This window comes from Nuphar pumila, chromosome 7 (genome assembly GCF_984573655.1).
Source record: "Nuphar pumila chromosome 7, dmNupPumi1.hap1.1, whole genome shotgun sequence".
Lineage (NCBI taxonomy): Eukaryota > Viridiplantae > Streptophyta > Magnoliopsida > Nymphaeales > Nymphaeaceae > Nuphar > Nuphar pumila.
Window position 1 is genome coordinate 36584790 of NC_143255.1, and position 19728 is coordinate 36604517.

Genomic DNA, 19728 nt, shown 5'->3' on the forward strand with positions numbered 1-19728 from the left:
GCGTAAAACTCCGTGAGTGCCCCCTTCGACCTCCAATGACCCTCTTGCTTTGTCATGCAAAAACGGAAAGGGTGCCCCACACAGGAACTTGAACTCAAGGTAGGGATAGCCCTCACTATCCTAGGAGCACAAGACCGTGCAGGCAAATCCCTTGAAACTGTCTTTTAGCTAAGATCAAGTGTAGATGAAGTGGCACCAACGGCAGCTCAGCTTGTCTGGTAGGAGCAGCTAGTGCACGTCATCTTGTGTTGGGACTTTACAGGTTCAAAACCCAATGGTATAGTTGTATAACTGGTAGGGGTCTGCCTAACCCCAGCTTGACTTTCAAAACAAAAAGTGTAGATGAAGTGGAAGACTTGGCTTACAATGCTAATATGTTTAGATCCAGTCTGTAATATACAGGAATTTGATGATGGGATGTAATTGGCATTTTTAAGTTTGATAACCGGACAAAGGGTAACTCTAAAAGATGTGCATCGCGTGCCTTGAATAGGAAGAATTTATATGAGATATATGTGTTATTTTACCCACATAAAATACATAATAAGTTCCTTTTTCTTGCAAGATCTCAAAAGGTTTACCAGTTCCTGATGTAAAAACAACTCAGTATTTGAAGGCCCTTTTCAAGCAAAAGATTTTAAGAGTTTGATGGTGTTACAGTTATTGTGGAAACGGCTTAAACTTAGAAATATAGACTTGGGACACCATTACTTTGCTGGTCATGTACGACTCTAAATCAAATGCGATTTGCACTAATCGCAATAATTTCAGAAGCCAAAGAAACTGAAAAAGTATCATGACATTCTTCAAAAATCACCTAACTGAAAATATCACAATTTTGTCATGATATTGACATAATCGTAACACATTTTTTTTATATTTTTATACATTTTTGTAACAGGGGATTTTCCCTTCACTAAGAAAATCTGAATACTGATCATTTATGACACTTCTGATGAAGGCTACAGCTAGACTCGACCTTTAAATCACAAGAAATTAATGGTTTAGCTAGTCAAGCCATGGTACATAGAAACACGTTGGCGTCAGCTCATGTCCTCAGAAGGAACAGTGATCACTTGCTTGTTTTGCATTTGGTTAAATAAGCATTTCATTGAAACCAAAACTAAACCGACAAGATAGGAAGGAAAAGCCCACACAGCAACAATGATGTAACAAGCAATCCAGGCATTAACCCAACACCAACTCATAACAGTTCCAAAAACAGCATAGGCAAAATCTGAAATGGTTCAATACCACCTTTCAGTCTACGGTTACAAAAATCCAAAACTGGTTGAACTAACTAGGTTTTGTGACCAGCGCGAATCACTTCATCAACAAGCAGCAATTGAGAAGCCATAACAGGCCTGTTGCACAAGAAATAAAAGATTTTCATAAGATGAGAACAGACTTTAAAAAACCGACATCATAGCTTTCTTTTGATTGAACTTAGAGTTTCATACCCAGAATTAATGATTTGCCGCTTAACAGAATAATTGTCAAAGATGCCCTCCATTTGGGGGTCGATAGGCTCACCAGTGTGATGGCTCAAACCCACCACATTCCCCTTGTCGTGCTCAGCCTACATCAACACCAAAAAAAAGCAAACATTTGGCAGATGAATTCCCTATAAAAGCGGATAGGGAAATTGGGAAGCATATTTAAATCAGATAAACAGTAATAACAATAACCTGAAGACCAATGAGAACAGCATATTTAAATCAGATAAACAGTAATAACAATAACCTGAAGACCAATGAGAACATCCTGTGTATCAAGACCAGAGTTTTCTGCCAACGTCTTGGGAATAACTAGCAGGGCATCCGCAAAGGCTTCCACCCCAAGCTGGGCACGCTGCAGAAATAAACCAAAAGGGAAATTTTGCAATCAACAGAGCATTTATTGCTAGCACATAATAAAGGTTTTCATAGTTTCTGGCATGTAATGCATGCAAGAAACTATCATTACCCCTTGGACGGTTTTCTTCACGTTATTGACAAGGTGCTGTCTAGCCGCAACTTCAAACGCTCCGGCACCCTGCATTATGCAATGCTTCATCAGTCACCCATCCACACTCATAAATCAACCAAACAGCGCCATTTTTTGGATCATGAAGAGGTCTACACTTCCGGAAAAAGCAAAGCAGGTTCAATTAAATTTGTGAAACCAGAACCACGTAGGACATAAAATAAACTGATGAAATTTTTGTGCAATAGAAGAAACACGAGGCCCAAGCTGATACAGAATGCTGGAAAATGCCGACATGGAGAACATTAAAAAAGTAATCTGCAATACACTGTTACCTTTGCTTTCTATGAAAAGAAAAATGTAGAAATAAACCAACAAGCACAGCTTTAACAAGCTGGCATTAAATTAAACAACCCCAATACTGCAAGGTCCAATCTCAGGGCTCGAAGCTCTTGTAATTTTCATAAAAATCTTCCATCAGAATAAAGTGAACCAACAGTATCAGTGGAGATTATCCAAGAAGAAGGCTACAATATCAGTCAACCAGCAAAACAGAAGACCAACTCATGAAGGGTATTAATAAGAAGCCCTCTAGATTTAGTCAGCAAAAAGCCCTCCACATTTAGTTGGCAAGGTTTGTTGCCAGCAGATGTCAAAGTTCTGAATGGATATCAGTGACTTGAAATCTGATCTGTACAACATCTTTTCATCTAAAGTTTGTAAATTTTCAACCCCATACGAACATTTGTCTTTCAAGCATTGTAGTTGCTTCACAGTTCCGTGAAAGCTCAGTCTGCAAAGAAATCAGATACTTTTCTATGCAGTCTGTTGCCAAAAAACCTGATTTAGTGCATGGATGTAAATTTCCTTGGCAAAACATAGAGTTGCAAAAATGATAAAAAAAGAGAAGGGATCGCAAACCTAGACCATGCAGTTAAAACAATAGATCCTCTTCAATCCATCATAAAAGCTTTAGTGAGCAAATGGTGGAGCCATGGAGGTGGCTTACAGCTGGCATCTGGTAACCTGATACTGTTGTATCTAGGGGTGAACAACATGTATCCTGAGGGGTGACCATGTATCCTGCCATCTCCTGGGCAAGGTTATACAGGAATTCGTACATATAGACATATCAAGAGAGAGAGAGAGAGAAGTCTATTATGGTACCCTATTTTGGCAACAAAGAAAGATCTAACAGTACCTTGAATTCATCAAAAATGTCACAATGAAAGATCTGTAAAATATGAAAATGGAAAAAATGCTACATTGAATGTCCTAGAGATTAGTTCTAATAAATAATAATTGGACCTATGCAAAAAAAAAACATATAATGATGACATACTGCTGCATTAGAATCTCAATTATCATACCTGCTTCCATGATAAACAATACCAAGAGAGATAGTCATGGTGAAGATGAAGAAATCGGATTTTTCTGAAATAATTGAAGGCAAAACAACTCTGTTGGGTTCTGCAAATGATTACTTAATCTTGCAAAACCACATTGATTTCTTCGTTAGAGAATACATCACAATTTAAATTTGTCAAAAGAATCTAGATTGTTTTATTTTCAAAGAGGTATTCAAATTCACAACTTATTGAACACCACAGTGATGGATTTCCATTCACTCATTTCGCACACTGGATCCCCAGTTCCTGAATAAACTTAGCATAGAAGAAAACCACATAAAACTACAGAGCACAGGATCTAACCGTTTGTTTCACCCAGCCCTAGTAGACTGCCAGCCAGTTGGACCTGATCCAGATCAGAGCGGGTTGAAATCCAGGTCAGGCTTTAAGGTGCTGGTACTGGGACAGGGTCTAGACCAAACTAGACCTAGTTTATTAGAGACCAGATCAGGACCCAGGTTCAGATAGCAAGAACCATGTCCAATCTCCACTTTTTAACTATTTTACATGCAAAAATTCAGTATCTTAATGGGGTCTCGATTTGGACCAAGTTTGGGTCATAATTTCCAAACAAGACCTACGCCCATATACTACTTAGATCTTGTGGATGTGCCCTGATTAGCTAATTTGTCATTCCTTAGTAGATCCATATCCTAATACTACCTGACCAACCAACGGTGGCTCCGCTTGTCTGGTAGGAGCAAATAGTGCACATCACCTTGTGTTGGGACCAAGGTTGCCAACAAGGAAGTGGAAGCGATAAGCGGTGCATTTTAAAATGTATAGGAAGCGGGAAGTGAGGAATAAAACAAAAAAGACATATAATAATTGAATGAGAATTGATATAGAACACAAAAACTAAAATAAAAGTGACTTCATAAATTTCATGATTTTCTAGTGTAAAAATTAAATTTTTAACAAAACCTAGAAATGATGTCTGCCAATTTAGAAAAAGCACATGGAAGTGAGTGAGAAGCGTGAGAGGAAACACATAAAAACATGAAAAGTAAAGTGAGAGAACATATATGCAGAAAAAATGAAGTGTGTGGAAAGCATAGGAGAAGCACGGGAGAATCAAGATTCTCATCAAGTTTCGAAAGTGACGAGCATCGCGCTTCCAAAGCGAGTTTTCGGGAAGTGGGCTTCCCACCTATCTAAGAAGCTTCCAGTAATTCTGGTTGGGACATTGCAAGTTTAAATCCCAATGGTATCATTGTACAACTGGTAGGGGTCTGCCTAACCCCAGCTTTGCTTTCAAAAAAAAAATACTGCCTGACCAGTATCAGGTCAGGTTGGGGAAAGACCCTACCTATTGAGAGGCCTAGCCTGTATGAATTCAAAATTGAAATCCCTTCGGTAACAAAACATACAGCGCTCTACTGATCCAGTTATCATATTTAACCAATAGAAGTATAAAATGGTTACTACTAATAAAATCACAAAACTTTTAAGAACCTGCACGCATGCAGCAGCACAAGTAGATACTCACTAGTGTAACAGCTTCATCTTCAATTGTATTTTTGACCGCCCTCAAACCATCACGAACAGCGTCCTTTATCTGAGCAATGGTATGATCATTTGGGCCTTTAACAACAATAAAAAAGAATTAATATTGCAACATCAACATTTCCATAGGTAGAAAACATAAAGTTGTTTGTAAGCTATATGTCTATGCGGGGACTATAGTCAAAAGCAAAATAAAACAAAATCTGCTCATAGACCATCATAATGCTTTGTTTAGGGAGAAGAACACAAAGCCGCACCTTTTATTAATATTGTACATGAGTGAGGATTTTTCACATTTTCGACAAATGTATATTTCTCCTCTCCAAGAACATGCTCATAAACCAATCCAGCCCATCCAAGACATTCGGGAGTCAAGTCTTCCACAGAATTCACAGCCTCTCCTCCGCAAGCGAGAACAAGTCTTTCCATATTTCTCCTCTTTGCTCTTCTCAGAGCAATAATCTACAGCAAAAAGAAAACAATTTAGAGATCTACCAAAACTACAGGATAACCATCAGTGCTTTCAAGTAATTTTATGTATGATTTTTGTTATCTCATCAATGCTTTCAAATTTTAGGCTTGGCTTGGGTGCCAGTGCTGAAGTGGAGATAAGAGAGTGATGGGAGTGGAGGTAAAAATGGGTGTTGGGAGTGGAGTTATTAAGTGTCGTGTAGTGCTGGACCCAGTTTGGGTCTGACCCAGATCCAAACTGGGATTGCGCATTGACGTGCTTACTGGGGCACGGATGTAATATTATATTTTGTTGTAGGACAATCATGTCCATAAATGTATTACCTTGTAACCTAACGCTTAAATACATTAAACCAGGTCACGATTACATTAAGTGAAAAGTCATGAACCTGTGCAGCCCCAACGACTCTAAGTTTTCTTCTTCTCCTATCTTTCTTCTTCTCTTTCTTTCCTCCGTTGAAGATCAGGTTTGATGCAAACTCAACTTTTAACATGGTATCAGAGCAAGGTTGGATCTAGGGCTCGGTATTGCTTCCAAAAGGTACAACCATAGAGAAAATCTGATTTTGGTCAGGAAAGTATTCTTCTCTCTCTCTGTTTTTTTATTTTTCCTCTCTTCCGCAACCTATACTATCGTGTTTTCTTCCAAAAGGACGACCCCTTTTTCTCGTCTCTATCCCTTCTTAAAATTGTTTTCGTGTTTTCATAACACGTGTTTTCCCTTTAAAGGCCTGTTTGAAACCCTATTCGTGACCCATCTTGAAGCTCGTAAATTATGTTTCCCCTTTGAAACCCTAATCGTAACCCATCTTAGAATCTGTTCCAATCAAAACTTGTGTTCTCCTGTCACCTCATCCCAAAACTTATCGTTGATTCATCTGAAATCACGATTCAGCGTGATCTTGGTTCACACTAATTGAACACGGCAAAAAAATTTAGCCTATTAATGCTAATTAAACACGACATGATCAAGTGGCTTGATTCATTAATATCGGATTGATATTTTGAATATTTACGTGATTTGATATCTGTCAAAAAAAAAACAGCAGCAGATCCGAATTCTGTTATAATCAGTTCTCTTCTGGACTGAACTTAGACTGTCACGTTATCTTACAATTTGATTAGTCATTTCATTGATCCCCTCTTAGAGTATTTTCTACCTTATATTCACGTGTCTCATAATCATGGATTCTTCTTCAACCCAGTCCGGTTTGTCATCAAACTTCCTTAGCCAACTCGTTTCTGAAAAATTAAATAATTCTAATTTCCTGACTTGGAAGAGACAGATAGTTCCTTTTATCATGAGCCAAAATCTCTTTGGTCATCTGGATGGATCAATACCTACCCCACTAGAGTTCATCGCAAAGGAGAAAACAGACGCACAAGGGGCTGCATCTACCAAGCTTGTTCGCAACTCGGATTATGTCTCTTGGATGAGAAAGGATCAGGCATTAATTGCCTACATCACATCTACCCTATCTCAGGAAGTACTAGTTGCTATCCCCGACGACTGCACAACGATGGAATTGTAGAACAGGTTGACACAGACATACTCTCAGATATCTGAAGCAAGAGTTTTATTTCTCAAGCGTGAATTCCAGCTTCTCAAGAAAGGTGGTCTATCTATCATGGATTACTTGAATAAGATGAAAACTATTACAGATCAACTAGCCATTATTGGATGTGAAGTGTCGGACAAGGATAAAGTGCAACAGACATTGAATGGTTTAGGCCCAGATTATCATGTATTAGTGACATCATTATTGTGCTTGCCCACGCTTCCCACATTTGAGGACCTCCGGGCAAAACTTCTACAATACAAAATGTCGTTGAAAGGCATTGCTGAAGATTCTGGTAGTCAATCTAACTCCCAAGATATTTTAGCCACTGGGTTCTCCTTCGGTCGTGGTCGTGGAGGAAATAGCTTCAAAGGGGGAAGAGGTCGTGGTAGATTTGCAAGTCCAGGCTTGCTTCCCACACCCAATATACCATTCAACTCTAATGCGAAGAACCAAATCAAAGAGTTGTCTTGCCATGTTACCTGTGCAATAACAAGGGGCATATTAAGGCAAATTGTTGGTTTAATCCTCAAAATAAAGGCAAATTGCAAAACACTGAGAGCAAGAAGAAAGATAATGTTACCAAGTCTGATGGGGAGGTGAAACAACTTTTGCTGGCAGCATTGTCTGGGTTGCACTTGAAACAGAATGATCAAGGATCATGGTATGTTGATTCAGGAGCAGCGACCCATGTTACGGGCGATGTTGGTAAGCTCTCCAACTCGGTTCCTTACTTTAAAAATAGTATTGTTACTAAAGATGGATCTCACCATCACATTTCTCACATTGGTAATGCAATCATTCCTCTGTCAAAATCATATCTCGATTTGTCAAATGTTATTCATGCTCCTAACATAAAAAAGAACATTATCTCTGTGTCCAAACTTGTTGATGATACACATTCTTATGTTGAATTCACTCCCTCTTTTGTGTATGTCAAGGATCTTCAAACGAGGGAGACATTCAGTGAAGGGGAGCGAAAAGAAAATATGTACATCTTCAAGGAAGATCCATTTGCGCGTACCAGTTTCGTCTTAAAGCCCTTATTGAAGTCTAAGTCCTTTCAATCTGAGTTATCTAAGTCAAGTCCTGAGTCTGTTTTTAGTCTTTCTAAATGTAATAAGCCAAGTCTTTGGCATGATCGTCTTGGTCATTGTAGTTATTCTTTTCTTGAGAAACTTGTATCAAGCAAATTAATTCCTAGATCAAGTTTAACTCTTGAGGACAGTAATTAAAAGTACCCCAGTTGTCAGATGCGTAAGTCATGTACTTCCTTTTGATTCTATAAATAAAAGGGCTTCAAGATCCTTTGAAATTGTTTATTCGGATGTATGGGGTTCTGCGCCTGTATGCTCTTCTTCTGGCAGCAGATATTATCTCATCTTTATTGACAACTACTCTTGTTATACTTGGATATTCTTTATGAAGCATAAGTCTGAAACTTTTCCCATATTTCACAACTTTCATGCCTTTGTTCGAAACCATTTCTCTACCAATATTCTGCACTTTTATTGTGATGGAGGTGGTGAGAATACATTGAAGGATTTTATTGATTTTCTCCAGAGTAATGGAATAAAGCGTAGAGTGTCTTGTCCACATATGCCACAACAAAATGGGGTTGCTGAGAGAAAGCATAGACATATTGTTGAAACGGCCATAAGCATGATGCATGAAAGCAATCTTCCCATTAGTCTATGGACAGAAGCATTCCATTCAGCTGTCTATATTATAAATCGTCTGCCTATGACAGTTTTGCAAAATAGTTCACCATTTTCTTCTCTTTTGGGCATTCAACCCGGTTATGATGCTCTTCGTGTGTTTGTATGCATTTGTTATGTTCATATTGATGATTCTGTCAGGAATAAATTCCAACCAAGAGCTTTCAAGTGTAGATTTGTGGGATATGCTGATGATTATAAAGGTTATCGGTGTTATGACCCTATGACTAAGCGTGTTAAGATTTCCAGGAATGTTGTGTTTGACGAGAATAATCTTGGAGATGTATCGTTTAATACATGTCAAAGGATTCCCAGAGAAGAGGTTTATCATCCGTTGATGAATGCAGAATTATTTGCAGATGCTTATGGCGATTGCTCACCTCAGTGTACACAAAAAACACATTCGGCTGACCAAAATGATATTGACTCAGGTCAAGCATGCTTACCTCAATCTGGTGATCAGGTCGATGGAGCTTCACACACTGAAGAAAGGGCAGACCCACAATCTCATCCTATTGACAAATTTAAAGGGTATGTGTATATGCGAAGAGAAAAAGGTGCTCCTCCTGCTCCTCACATTGGATCAGATACTTGTGTGCTTGTTGGAAACCTGAGGAGTTCGAATAGAATCAGACATCCTATTGACAGGTGGGTCAGCTACAATAATTTTTCTATGGATCTTCAACTTTTTATGTCTCAGGTTGCCCGTAGGGTTTCATCATGCTGTGAAATCAAACAAATGGATTGAGGCCATGAATGAAGAAGTGGAAGCGCTTTATGAATGTCAGACATGGGAAATTGTTATGATGAGACTTTCAGTCTCGTGGTCAAAATGGGGACAATAAGAATTATATTGTCTTTAGTTGTCAAGCATGGATAGACATTAAGTCAGTTAGATGTCAAAAATGCATTTCTTCATGGATACTTGAAGGAAGAAGTTTACATGGAATAGCCTCCAGGATATGCTGAAGGAGACCCAAGCACATATGTATGCAGACTAAAAAGAGCCATATATGGTTTGAAGCAGGCCTCACGCTCGTGGTTTGAGAGTTTCTCCTTAGATATCGAAGTGTAGTCGGTATGCTTCAATATCTTACCTTTACTCGCCCTGACATTGTTTATTATGTCAATCAAGTGTCGTAGTTCATGCATGAGCCGCGAACAGGGCATACGGATGCAGTCAAGAGAGTGTTGAGGTATTTAAAAGGTACCATTCAAGATGGGTTGGTATATAAGAACAATTGGAAAAAAGGAAGCATGCATGATGTCACGATCTAGAGTGATGCGGACTGGGCAGGAGATCCTGATGAAAGGAGGTCGGTTTTCGGATATTGCATCTTTCTTGGGGAAAACCTAGTATCCTGGAGTAGTAGAAAACAAAAGGCAGTAGCTAGATCAAGTACTGAGGCTGAATATCGATCAATGGCTGCTGCAACTGCTGAAGCTACTTGGACAAGACGAGGAACAGATCTCCAAATATATCTTATTGTGTAATAATCAAAGTGCCATTAAAATATCTTTTAATCATATTTTCCACGGTATGACAAAACATATTGAGATAGATCAACATTTCATTCGACAGAAGGTTGAAGACAAAGAGATTGAGCCTCATTTCATTCCTACAGAAGACCAGGTGGCAGATTTATTTACAAAGGGTTTGACGAAAAACAGATTTTGGTTCTTGAAGAACAAGTTGTCCATGGTTCAAGACCATGCACAACTTGAGGGAGGATATTAAGTGTCGTGTAGTGTTGGACCCAGTTTGGGTCAGACCCAGACCCAAACTGAGATTGTGTATTGACGTGCTTACTGGGGCACGGATGTAATATTGTATTTTGTTGTAGGACAATCATGTCCATAAATGTATTACCTTGTAACCTAATGCTTAAATACATTAAACCAGGTCACGATTACATTAAGTGAAAAGTCGTGAACTTGTGCAGCCCCAACGACTCTAAGTTTTCTTCTTCTCCTATCTTTCTTCTTCTCTTTCTTTCCTCGGTTGAAGATCAGGTTTGATGCAAACTCAACTTCTAACATTGTCTACTATATCCTTTTGAGGATATAGTAGAAATGGGGAGATGAGAGACCATCTCTACTCTCATCTCCCAATTCCAAGCTGCCAAACAGCAGGAGGTAGGGGATCCAGTGAATCCCTCCCATCAACATCTCAATATGGCTCCCAAGCAGAGACTTAATGTTGCATGTTCATCAAGATCACAAAGGACATGCATTTGGATGGTTTCCCATGGATGAAAATTTGGAGAAACTAGAACTGTAGAACATGCATAGGGAATCACTTGATTTATATTTTATGAACATAAACACAGTGATGAATTATGTTAGATAACATTAAGTTTTGGATCATCCTGAGATTGAGGGAGAGTTTGAAAGAATGTACTGTATTCAAGAGTGCGTACATAAGTGTGTGTGTATATATGTATCATAGGGATAGGTTTTCCATTTTCATTATTCTCAGGGTATTACTATTGCTTGTGGTTATTTTCTATCAAATAGTGTGCAATGTCACACGGACTTGGCTCCAAGGTCGACGCACCCGCATCGACACGCACCGACACGGGTGCGGCTCGGACCCAGTCAACCCGACCCTGGGTGCGGTCAACGCACCCAGGGTCATTTTGGTCCATTTTTTGGTTTTTTTTTAAATTCTGGGCTACAGAATTTAAAAAAAATCTTGGGGGGGGGGGGGGGGCTGCACAGTGGATTGTGCTGTGTCTTTGCACTTTTTTTTTTTTTAAATATATATATATATATAGCCGAGTCCCCGTGTCCAAAAATTTTAAAAACGCGCAGCACCCGCACTCATGTGACATTGATAGTGTGTTATATAAGGGCATTTGGTGCACATGTAGAGTAATATGTATTGTAATTGTAATTGTAATAACCCTATATATAAGATAAGGCCAATAGAATATGAGAACTACCGTGTCAACCGAGATTTTCATGGTTTCTTTTCACTTAAATCTGACAGTATTGATGTGACCTACAAGCTTGGTTTTATAAAAACCAGCTCCGGAATTATTTGATTATTATGCATAAGTGGGGTTTTTTTAAGGCTTGAAAATAAACAGCTCAATCAATTTTTTCATAAATATTCAAGCATCTAAAATAGTATTTCTTTTGTTAAAAATACATGATCCAACCATCAATTCCTAGCAAATTCACCATGCTGAACGCATCTGCATGGTCGGATTTGCAAAACAAATGTCGAAAATGCCTAGTTGACAAGGAATTTCCGACACCTTTTTTGCAAATCCAACCCTGCAGATGTATTCGGCATGGTCCACTTTCTGGGAATTGACTGAGCCATTGATTTTCAAGCCTTATAGTACTCATGAATCATAGTCGGATGATCTAAGAGTCGGTTTCTATAAATAGGTAGGACGGGGCTCTCATCTGCACATTCGATAAACCAAGCATCTAGATCACATCCATACAGTGAAATTTTATGGAAACAAAAAACAAAAAAAAAACATAAAAAACTCAGTTCATACTCCAGTTCACATATTTCAAGTTAACATATTCTAGTGGGTATATATATATATATAAAATCTAAACGGTAGACTTACATTGGTATGGGAAGAGAGAAGAAGATATAGATGGGAAAGAACGAGGCAAGACAGCTAGGTCTTTCAGCTATCGTGTCCGAACCAGCTTCAGTATGGTTCCTCGCCTGGGCCAGCCTATCTAACAATAAGAATCCAGTCGGAAGCCTGTCATATCATTGGATGGGTTTTCCTCCGGGAGTGCCACCAATGGACGAGAAGGACGGGAGTCAGGATTGGCATTTCATTCTAGCCCAGAGACGAATTGGAGAGTTTTTCACCGGGAGTGTTACCTATGGACGGGAAGGACAGGAGCCAGGATCAGCATTTAATTCTAGCCCAGAGACAAGGTGGTGATGAACCGACTCAAAGAATGACGGGGTTTTCCACAGTCCATCGAATCGAGGTTTCCAATATGAGTAACTCCCAATTCAAAATTGTTCTCCATTCAAATTCTCATCTTTCTTGGGTGCCACTAAAGGCAAACGCTCAGAGTGGGATTCGTGCTTGAGCCCCATGGCTACGGCATCATAGTATTCTATTCTGGGTGCATCACCACTAGATTCATACCAGAAAATGAAAGGTAGATCAAACCTCACCTTGAAGTCAAGCTTAGAAGTTAGAACCATGACCATACTCCTCAAAATCGGCCTTGTCTATGAAAGTCCCCATGCATAGGCAGCACATCATATATATATAGACACATGCACAACTGAGGAACCAAAGAAGAGCTTTGAATAGATAATCCCTACAAAGGCTCATAGGCAAACACAAAGAAGGCTTCCTTGTAGGCTTACTGAGCCACAGTTCTCATAACCAGATTCAGATGAGGTTGGGTAAAAGAAAAAAGACAAAGGAAGAAGAAGAAGTCAGCTCTTGGTGTATACAGGTCTGCCACAAGAAATAAGGTTGCACCTAGCTCTAGAATTCATCCCAAGTTGTTCCCTAGCCACCTGAATCCTGACTAAAACTAGAGTGCTTGAAAACAGGTAATATAAGATTGGATTGGACTTCTGATCCATTGACAAAATCTAACAAACTAGATGGAAAAGTGAAGAAATAGGAGTACACCAAATTAAAAAATACTGCAATTGCACAATTGGCAGAACTAACAAGTTTAGATCCTGCAAGCTATAAACAAATTTCATAGGCAAGAATTGATTTTACTCTTCTAGATATAACATCAGGAAAAACAACTGACAGACATGAATTTATCCAAAACAAACCAGACACATGAACAAGAGGTATTTGTAGAATTAATGACAACAGCAAAAGCAGACCAGACCATCATTTTGTAAGAGAGACAGAGAGAGAGTCAAATAAAAAGCATGAAAAAAAATTGTTATTTACCCCTGCTCTTGCAAGCAGATCTAGTGAGGGGGGATCGATTCCCTTCTGGTTGAACACAACAAAATTGTTATCATTCTCAGAGCAGACCTGCAAATGAATCACATGCAGTTTTGGTCCAAAAAAACACCCTTTTAGTAGCTGATAAAAATAGTGATACCAATGAACTAAGTGAACCCTGATATTAATCGATAGGAAACACCTTATTCTTGAGGTCAATGATCTTTTTGATTTTTTCATCCACTTGATGCCTTTCAGCAGCAACCATCTTTTCCCTCTGCTCCGCGTTTGAGTAAAAAAAACCAGCATTTATTTCACTGTTGCCAAAAATTCCAGTCAGTTAATACTTCTAAAACTATTCAAAGGAACTAAAGTCTAGCACTACTAACTGAAACAAAGTTCATTCATTGAAAAGTCGCAGATTAGATAGGTTGTGGCATCAATTGACTAGCTTACTGGTTTCTCAGATCAAAATTAGGAAGAGCAACTATTTAGCTTCTAAAAGCAGTTTACAACCATTTCAGTTCATTTGAAAATGCAATAAAGAACACAAAAAGGGAAGGTCACAAAATGTTTCTTCCAAAAACCAGACCAACTTTTCCCTGCACATGCCAAAATATGCCTCTCAAATAGATCACATAGAACATAATCTTGCTTGCTCAATCATTAAAGTAACCAAACAGGAGAACAGACAGGAAATTTTAGCTCTTCTTCCTGAACAATTTTAAATAACTATTGCAATACCATTAGATACCTAGAAGGAAATAGTGGAAATTATTTATAATTACCTCTTTTCATACTCCAAGGATACATTACAGGTAAGTATATAACAGTTTTCTGCACGTCTTTTCATATCTGGATGTCTAGATCCATGATCAAGAACAAGACCTTCAACCTACAAGAACAGTGACACGTGCATCTAAAATAAATGGAGTCACAACAAAAGGATCCACTAAAATATGGGGAAAAAAAGCAACAGCTATAGATCTTGTAAATCTAATACAACAGTAAATAATGTTTCAGAATTCCTAAAGACTGCACTCAGACAGGGATATAAAAAACAATTGTCTAGAAAAGGCATTCAGACTGAGATTACCCTACCATAATTCACGCAGCACAGAACTCTACTGAAGAAAATGAAGTTGATCCACATTATATAGAAAATACCATCCATAGTCATGACTCAACAATGACCAAATAGTGTGAGTTTGTGAAAACCAAATACAAAACAGAAAACAAGAAGTGAAAGAGTCAAAGCCCTAAAACAGAGATCTAACCACATCCAGAGTAAAAAATAAATAAATAAATAAAAAGAACAAAGCCTATATTGCCTTATTATGTTTTAACTTTTATTCAAATGGAAATCATGCCTCTTTTCCATAATATTGAATAATTCGTACAGGAATGTGCAATCATATGCAATGAAACAGTGAGGGAACATTTGTTTCATTCCCACCAATAAGAAAAGACTCCATGGGAAAGGCATGCCATGGTGGGAAGGTCATCCCATGTGTGAAAAAATGCATATGTAAATCCATTCACAGGGGGTGGTGTGTATGGATTTACATAGCAAATGCATGGTCAACGTGACCTGTGGACCCCACAGGGAAATGAAGTTGGCATGTTTGTTTTACCTGCATACAAAAATGGGGGTTTAAATGGAGGGTTTTCCATAAACCCCCATTTTCATGTGTAAATTGGGTGAAACAAATGACCCCTGAGAAAATGGGATAAATGCGTACCAGACGAGTGTCTGCATCAAACTTATGACGCATGTGCATGATCTCCACCATAAACAGATCTATCGGTTCATCAGGTTTACGAATGCACAGCACCTGTTGATGAGAAAAGAAAAAAAGACTTTGTTATGTGTGACAAATAAACATTAATAAGGTATACTTATGCACGACAAATAATCATTAAATAAAGTGCACTAAATGATACATAGTAATAGGCCATACAGGTCGTAACAAAAAAAAATCAATATTCTCAAAAAGCTTTAGAAATCAAACTTGTGAAAAAAAATGAGGCAGCAGGGGTTTATTTTAAAAGAAAACAGACGCTAAAAGATAAAAATGGCATTAAGAACATTTCACATAACTTAAGGAAAATGCTGAATTTAATGAGTTAGAAGCTTCATATCACATTACATTTTTCAACTGGGAGGATTTCAGAACAATATCAAGCTGCATTATTTCAACCATATGAGGCCGATATTTTTAAGGTTGCAAAATAAAATTAATGGGGGGAAAAGCTTTGAGTTTTGTAATCCGCTTCTAAATCCCCTCTCAACAATCTATTGCTTCAATGGCCCAAAATACAAAAAAAATATTAGGCAAAATTGAAATCTTTTCTCTGCATACAGAAAGCATATAGATATATCAATGGATGGATGCATAGATAGATATTACTAAATGCTAGACTCTCACACTAGATAATAGATACATACTGCATTAACGACTATCTCAGTCAACTTATCCGCCAATGCCTCGTACAGCTAAGAAACAACACAGAAGATAGTTAAGATGGTAAAGACAAATATGGAAACACAAAAATCTCAAAGCAAGCACAGTTTCTATCAGATGGTCATAAGAGAGTTGAAGAGAACATGAAAAGCATACCTTTGTCCTAACAGTTGTCCTAGCTACCATTTTCAATATCTCTTTATCAGGCTCAGCACCCATAACAACTGGAGTCTTGAATTTTTCCAGAAACTCAAGGGTTGCTCTTTTGGCAATATTAAATCCATCAACTAGTACACGTGGATGCATACCTGAGCTTGATAAAATTGCGAACTTTTAATGGGATTAATGAATCTTAAAAAATATAGATTCACAATTAAGAATCCTAGTTTAGCAACTTATAACTGAAAGTAAACTTTACTCATACATAAACGTGTCCTATCTGAGTATATGAAACTGAATACTGAATGCTATATATATACCCCTAGAATTGCATATAAGCACTGATAATTGCATGCTTGTTTGCAAGGGGAACTCATAAGAGAGGGCCTAGTTGTTTAGAACATGTTAGGAACCCTTTGAATCTTGTGGCCAATAATTTCCTAGATCAAAGCAACTGTATGGCTGCGCTATCTATATTTTGTAAACTTTTCTTTGTGAGGGTGGGATGGAAGGTTTTGCCTATTTGGTGCTCATGGGAGGGGATTTGAAATGAGAGTAAGACTTCATGGGATCGTGGGATAATTATCCAGGCCTGAAACAAAAGGATGCCACCTCTACCCTAGTGGAAAGAAGTATTTCCTCCTGAATATTTACATCAGTTGAAAGTTGGATACCTTCATATGTCTTGCAATAGATAAGGTGGTGGTTGTCACATCCTCGCTGTCATCCCCTAAAGAGGTTAATATGCTTACGCTATTTAATCAGTACTGTTGATAGAGAGTACAAGTTATCTAAAAGAACATGATGTAGCCTATGCTAGACAAAGAAATGTTCATGTGTTCTATGTGAAATGGTTTCCTGATAAATATACAGCAAGAAAACAATTTAGAATCAATGTGATGTAAGGCTTGAGGGAAGTTATATTATCTTAGACATATCAAATAAAAAGATACATTAACAAAAGGCATCAAACGCTATCTGGCAATCAGACGTGTAGAAGATGAAAAAGGCAGCCCTATCTAATAAACAAATTGATGCAAACAAAAGTTTACAGCATGCAATATCTTGAAATAACCTGGAAAAAATTTCAAGACATGGTGCTATACAGACTGTTATTAACCTTCATCAATATAACGCTCTGATTGCTTCATGAGCTCGCCAATAAAGAGCACTGTGGAGGTAGTGCCATCTCCACTTATATCATCTTGGGCAACTGCAGTCCTTGCTATCATAATAGCAGTTGGATTTTGAATTTGCTACCAGAAATAAAACAAAGTACGTTAGAACAATTAAAAAAAAAAGACCATGAACTGCAACAACAATCAACATTGATATTATAGCTAAATGGGGTGAATCTCATCATGATTTGAGGCATCTGATCACAAAAAAGAATCACATGAACAAAGGAAGAAAACAGCGATATGGTGCAAGTCATAAATCTGCTTGCAGCATCTAAACACAATGCGCCACTTGGTGTTACTAAAATGCCAACAACTCACTAAAAGTTTCATTTAGCTTCTACTTGAACTAAAGTTAACAATCTCCTCCTCTGAAAGAACACCATGATCCAAGCAAATAGCATGGACTGCGCTGCTCAATTTCACAAAACTCGGTGTTGGGAAAATCCAGGCAAAAAAAAATCTCGTGATAAATTTCAAAATAGTATCTGAATATAAATTTTCGAAAGAGGCAAATTTTAGAAAATAATTTTTTTCTTTTGGGGGAATCTGTTGGCATGTGAAATATTGGGTGATTAAATCGTGATATTCTCAAAATATTGCAATAAATATGGAAAAGAAGACAGAGAACACAAAGAAGCCTTTTAGAAAGCACACCGTCATGATGTAAACAATATCCATTGACACAGAGTAAACTGAGCCAAGCAAGAGTTCATGCCCACGACAACACTGAAGCCAATGATGATAAACATAGCACAAGAACGAACGCTACAACTTCCAAAAACAATGCAGATACATCATCTAGCCTCTATAAACAAACAAAAAAAAAACAAATTGTGAAATATTCACAATTTCGCTAGAGCCCACAAAATATTCCATCGACCAAAAGCGCACACTCCAACACCCAACAGCAGCTAGGGAAGAAACCAAAATCACAGCCCTCACTGTTACTGCCCCGAGATATACACAAACAAAGGCACAAAAACTAGGAACCCTAACCCTACTTTTCCACAAATATGAAACCGCCATCAAAGACCGACCTAATCTCCGTGTCAAACTCGGCGATAAATAGACGCAAAACGAATGATCGGTTCGCGCATTTTACCGAAAGATCAAAGAGGCTAAACGCAAGAAAACGAAAAAAAAAGAAGGTTGTTGAGAGGGGGGGGGGGGAGGGGAGGGACGAACCATCTCCTTGAGGAGGGTGTTTCCGTCCTTGGTGAGCTTGATGTCCCCGGCGCCGCCCACGAGCCTGCAACAGCAACAGCAACCAACATCAAACCGTAAGAAAAGAAAAACCTCAGTAACAGCATCAGCACCAGCAAGATCAGAAACAATAACAACAACAACAACAAAACAAGAGGGAGAGGGAGAGACATCTTGATGGTGCCTTTGGGGCCAATGTTGGTCTTGAGGACGTCCTGCAGCCTCTTCGCCAAGTTTATGTTCATGTGCAGCGCTGCATTCTTGTTCAGCACCTCCGCATTCGGATTCAGCATCCGCAGCGACATATTCTCCTTCTTCGCTGCTCTTCTTCTTCTTCTTCTCTGCGTTCCCGCAAAAATGGTTCTTTTCCTCTTCTCTTTGAAGTTGGGGTTTCGGTTTGGATTATATGCCTTATAGAATTTGAAACAGTCTAGAAGGCCAACCCATCCGACGGCCTGTGACAGCCGATCGACGCGATCCGACGGTAGCCGGCTACCATCAGCACATAACCGGTAATGACATAAACCGTGTCATGAAAATTGGTTGTGTTTATAGGTCAAGGCAATATATGTTCCGAGCTCCACTTTGCGTGTACGGTCGGGGACATAGAGAGAATTACACTAACAAAACGGCAAATTATGGGAAAATATCGATGAGATCTTACAGGTGGCGACGACAGAAGAGGACTTTTTCTTTGGCAATCATTTTCCTTCCGCGCATGGACTCCGGTTTCGGAAATTCGGATACTTGGTTGCAAACGGGTCGGATATGTGTCAGGTTTTGCTTGACCCGGCGCTGTATCGGTTTTTATAAAAAAAATCACTTTCGGATCTGGACCTGGATTTGACTGAGATCTGGAAATAGTTTCAAATATTGATCTGATTTGAATCGTGATGATAATAGATCCACTGAAAGTGGACAGACTCTGGTATTTTTACAAATTTATATATTTGGAGTAAACATGAACAAAATTATAATGATCATGCTAAATTGTAGATTTCTATCCCAGCTCTTCTGCAATTTTCTATCGTATTTTTTGCTTAAAATATGAGTTTATCATCAGAAAGCTAAACCCAACTTTGCATATGATGGATTTCATCTATACCTGCTCATAGTATTAAAAATTCCATACCAATGCCCATAGATTATTAAATTCCATCATTTGGCACTGTAGTTAGT

The 19728-nt window shown here is 38.5% G+C and overlaps 1 protein-coding gene across 1 annotated transcript; it reads right to left on the reverse strand.

Annotated features, from left to right (window-relative positions):
* Positions 1-1140: 1140 nt before the first annotated feature.
* On the reverse strand, positions 1141-19027 carry LOC149831928 (T-complex protein 1 subunit zeta 1-like). The gene is made up of 15 exons (XM_090012287.1): positions 18721-19027; positions 18532-18595; positions 17286-17421; positions 16163-16314; positions 15991-16038; positions 15284-15376; positions 14330-14436; positions 13744-13858; positions 13545-13631; positions 5138-5342; positions 4864-4958; positions 1966-2034; positions 1744-1851; positions 1461-1579; positions 1141-1364 (listed from the first exon to the last, which is right to left on the reverse strand). The coding sequence occupies exons 1-15, from the start codon at positions 18852-18854 to the stop codon at positions 1301-1303; spliced, it is 1596 nt and encodes a 531-aa protein (XP_089868413.1). The 5' UTR covers positions 18855-19027; the 3' UTR covers positions 1141-1300.
* Between the last annotated feature and the right edge of the window lie 701 nt (positions 19028-19728).

Excerpts from the sequence above, each read along its gene's own strand:
- LOC149831928 (XM_090012287.1), bottom strand. The coding sequence starts at position 18,854 with ATGTCGCTGCGGATGCTGAATCCGAATGCGGAGGTGCTGAACAAGAAT. Across the intron at positions 14,437-15,283 it reads TTGATGCAGACACTCGTCTG|GTTGAAGGTCTTGTTCTTGA; the intron begins GTACGCATTTAT and ends CTGTTCTTGTAG. Across the intron at positions 1,365-1,460 it reads CGGCAAATCATTAATTCTGG|GCCTGTTATGGCTTCTCAAT; the intron begins GTATGAAACTCT and ends CTTGTGCAACAG.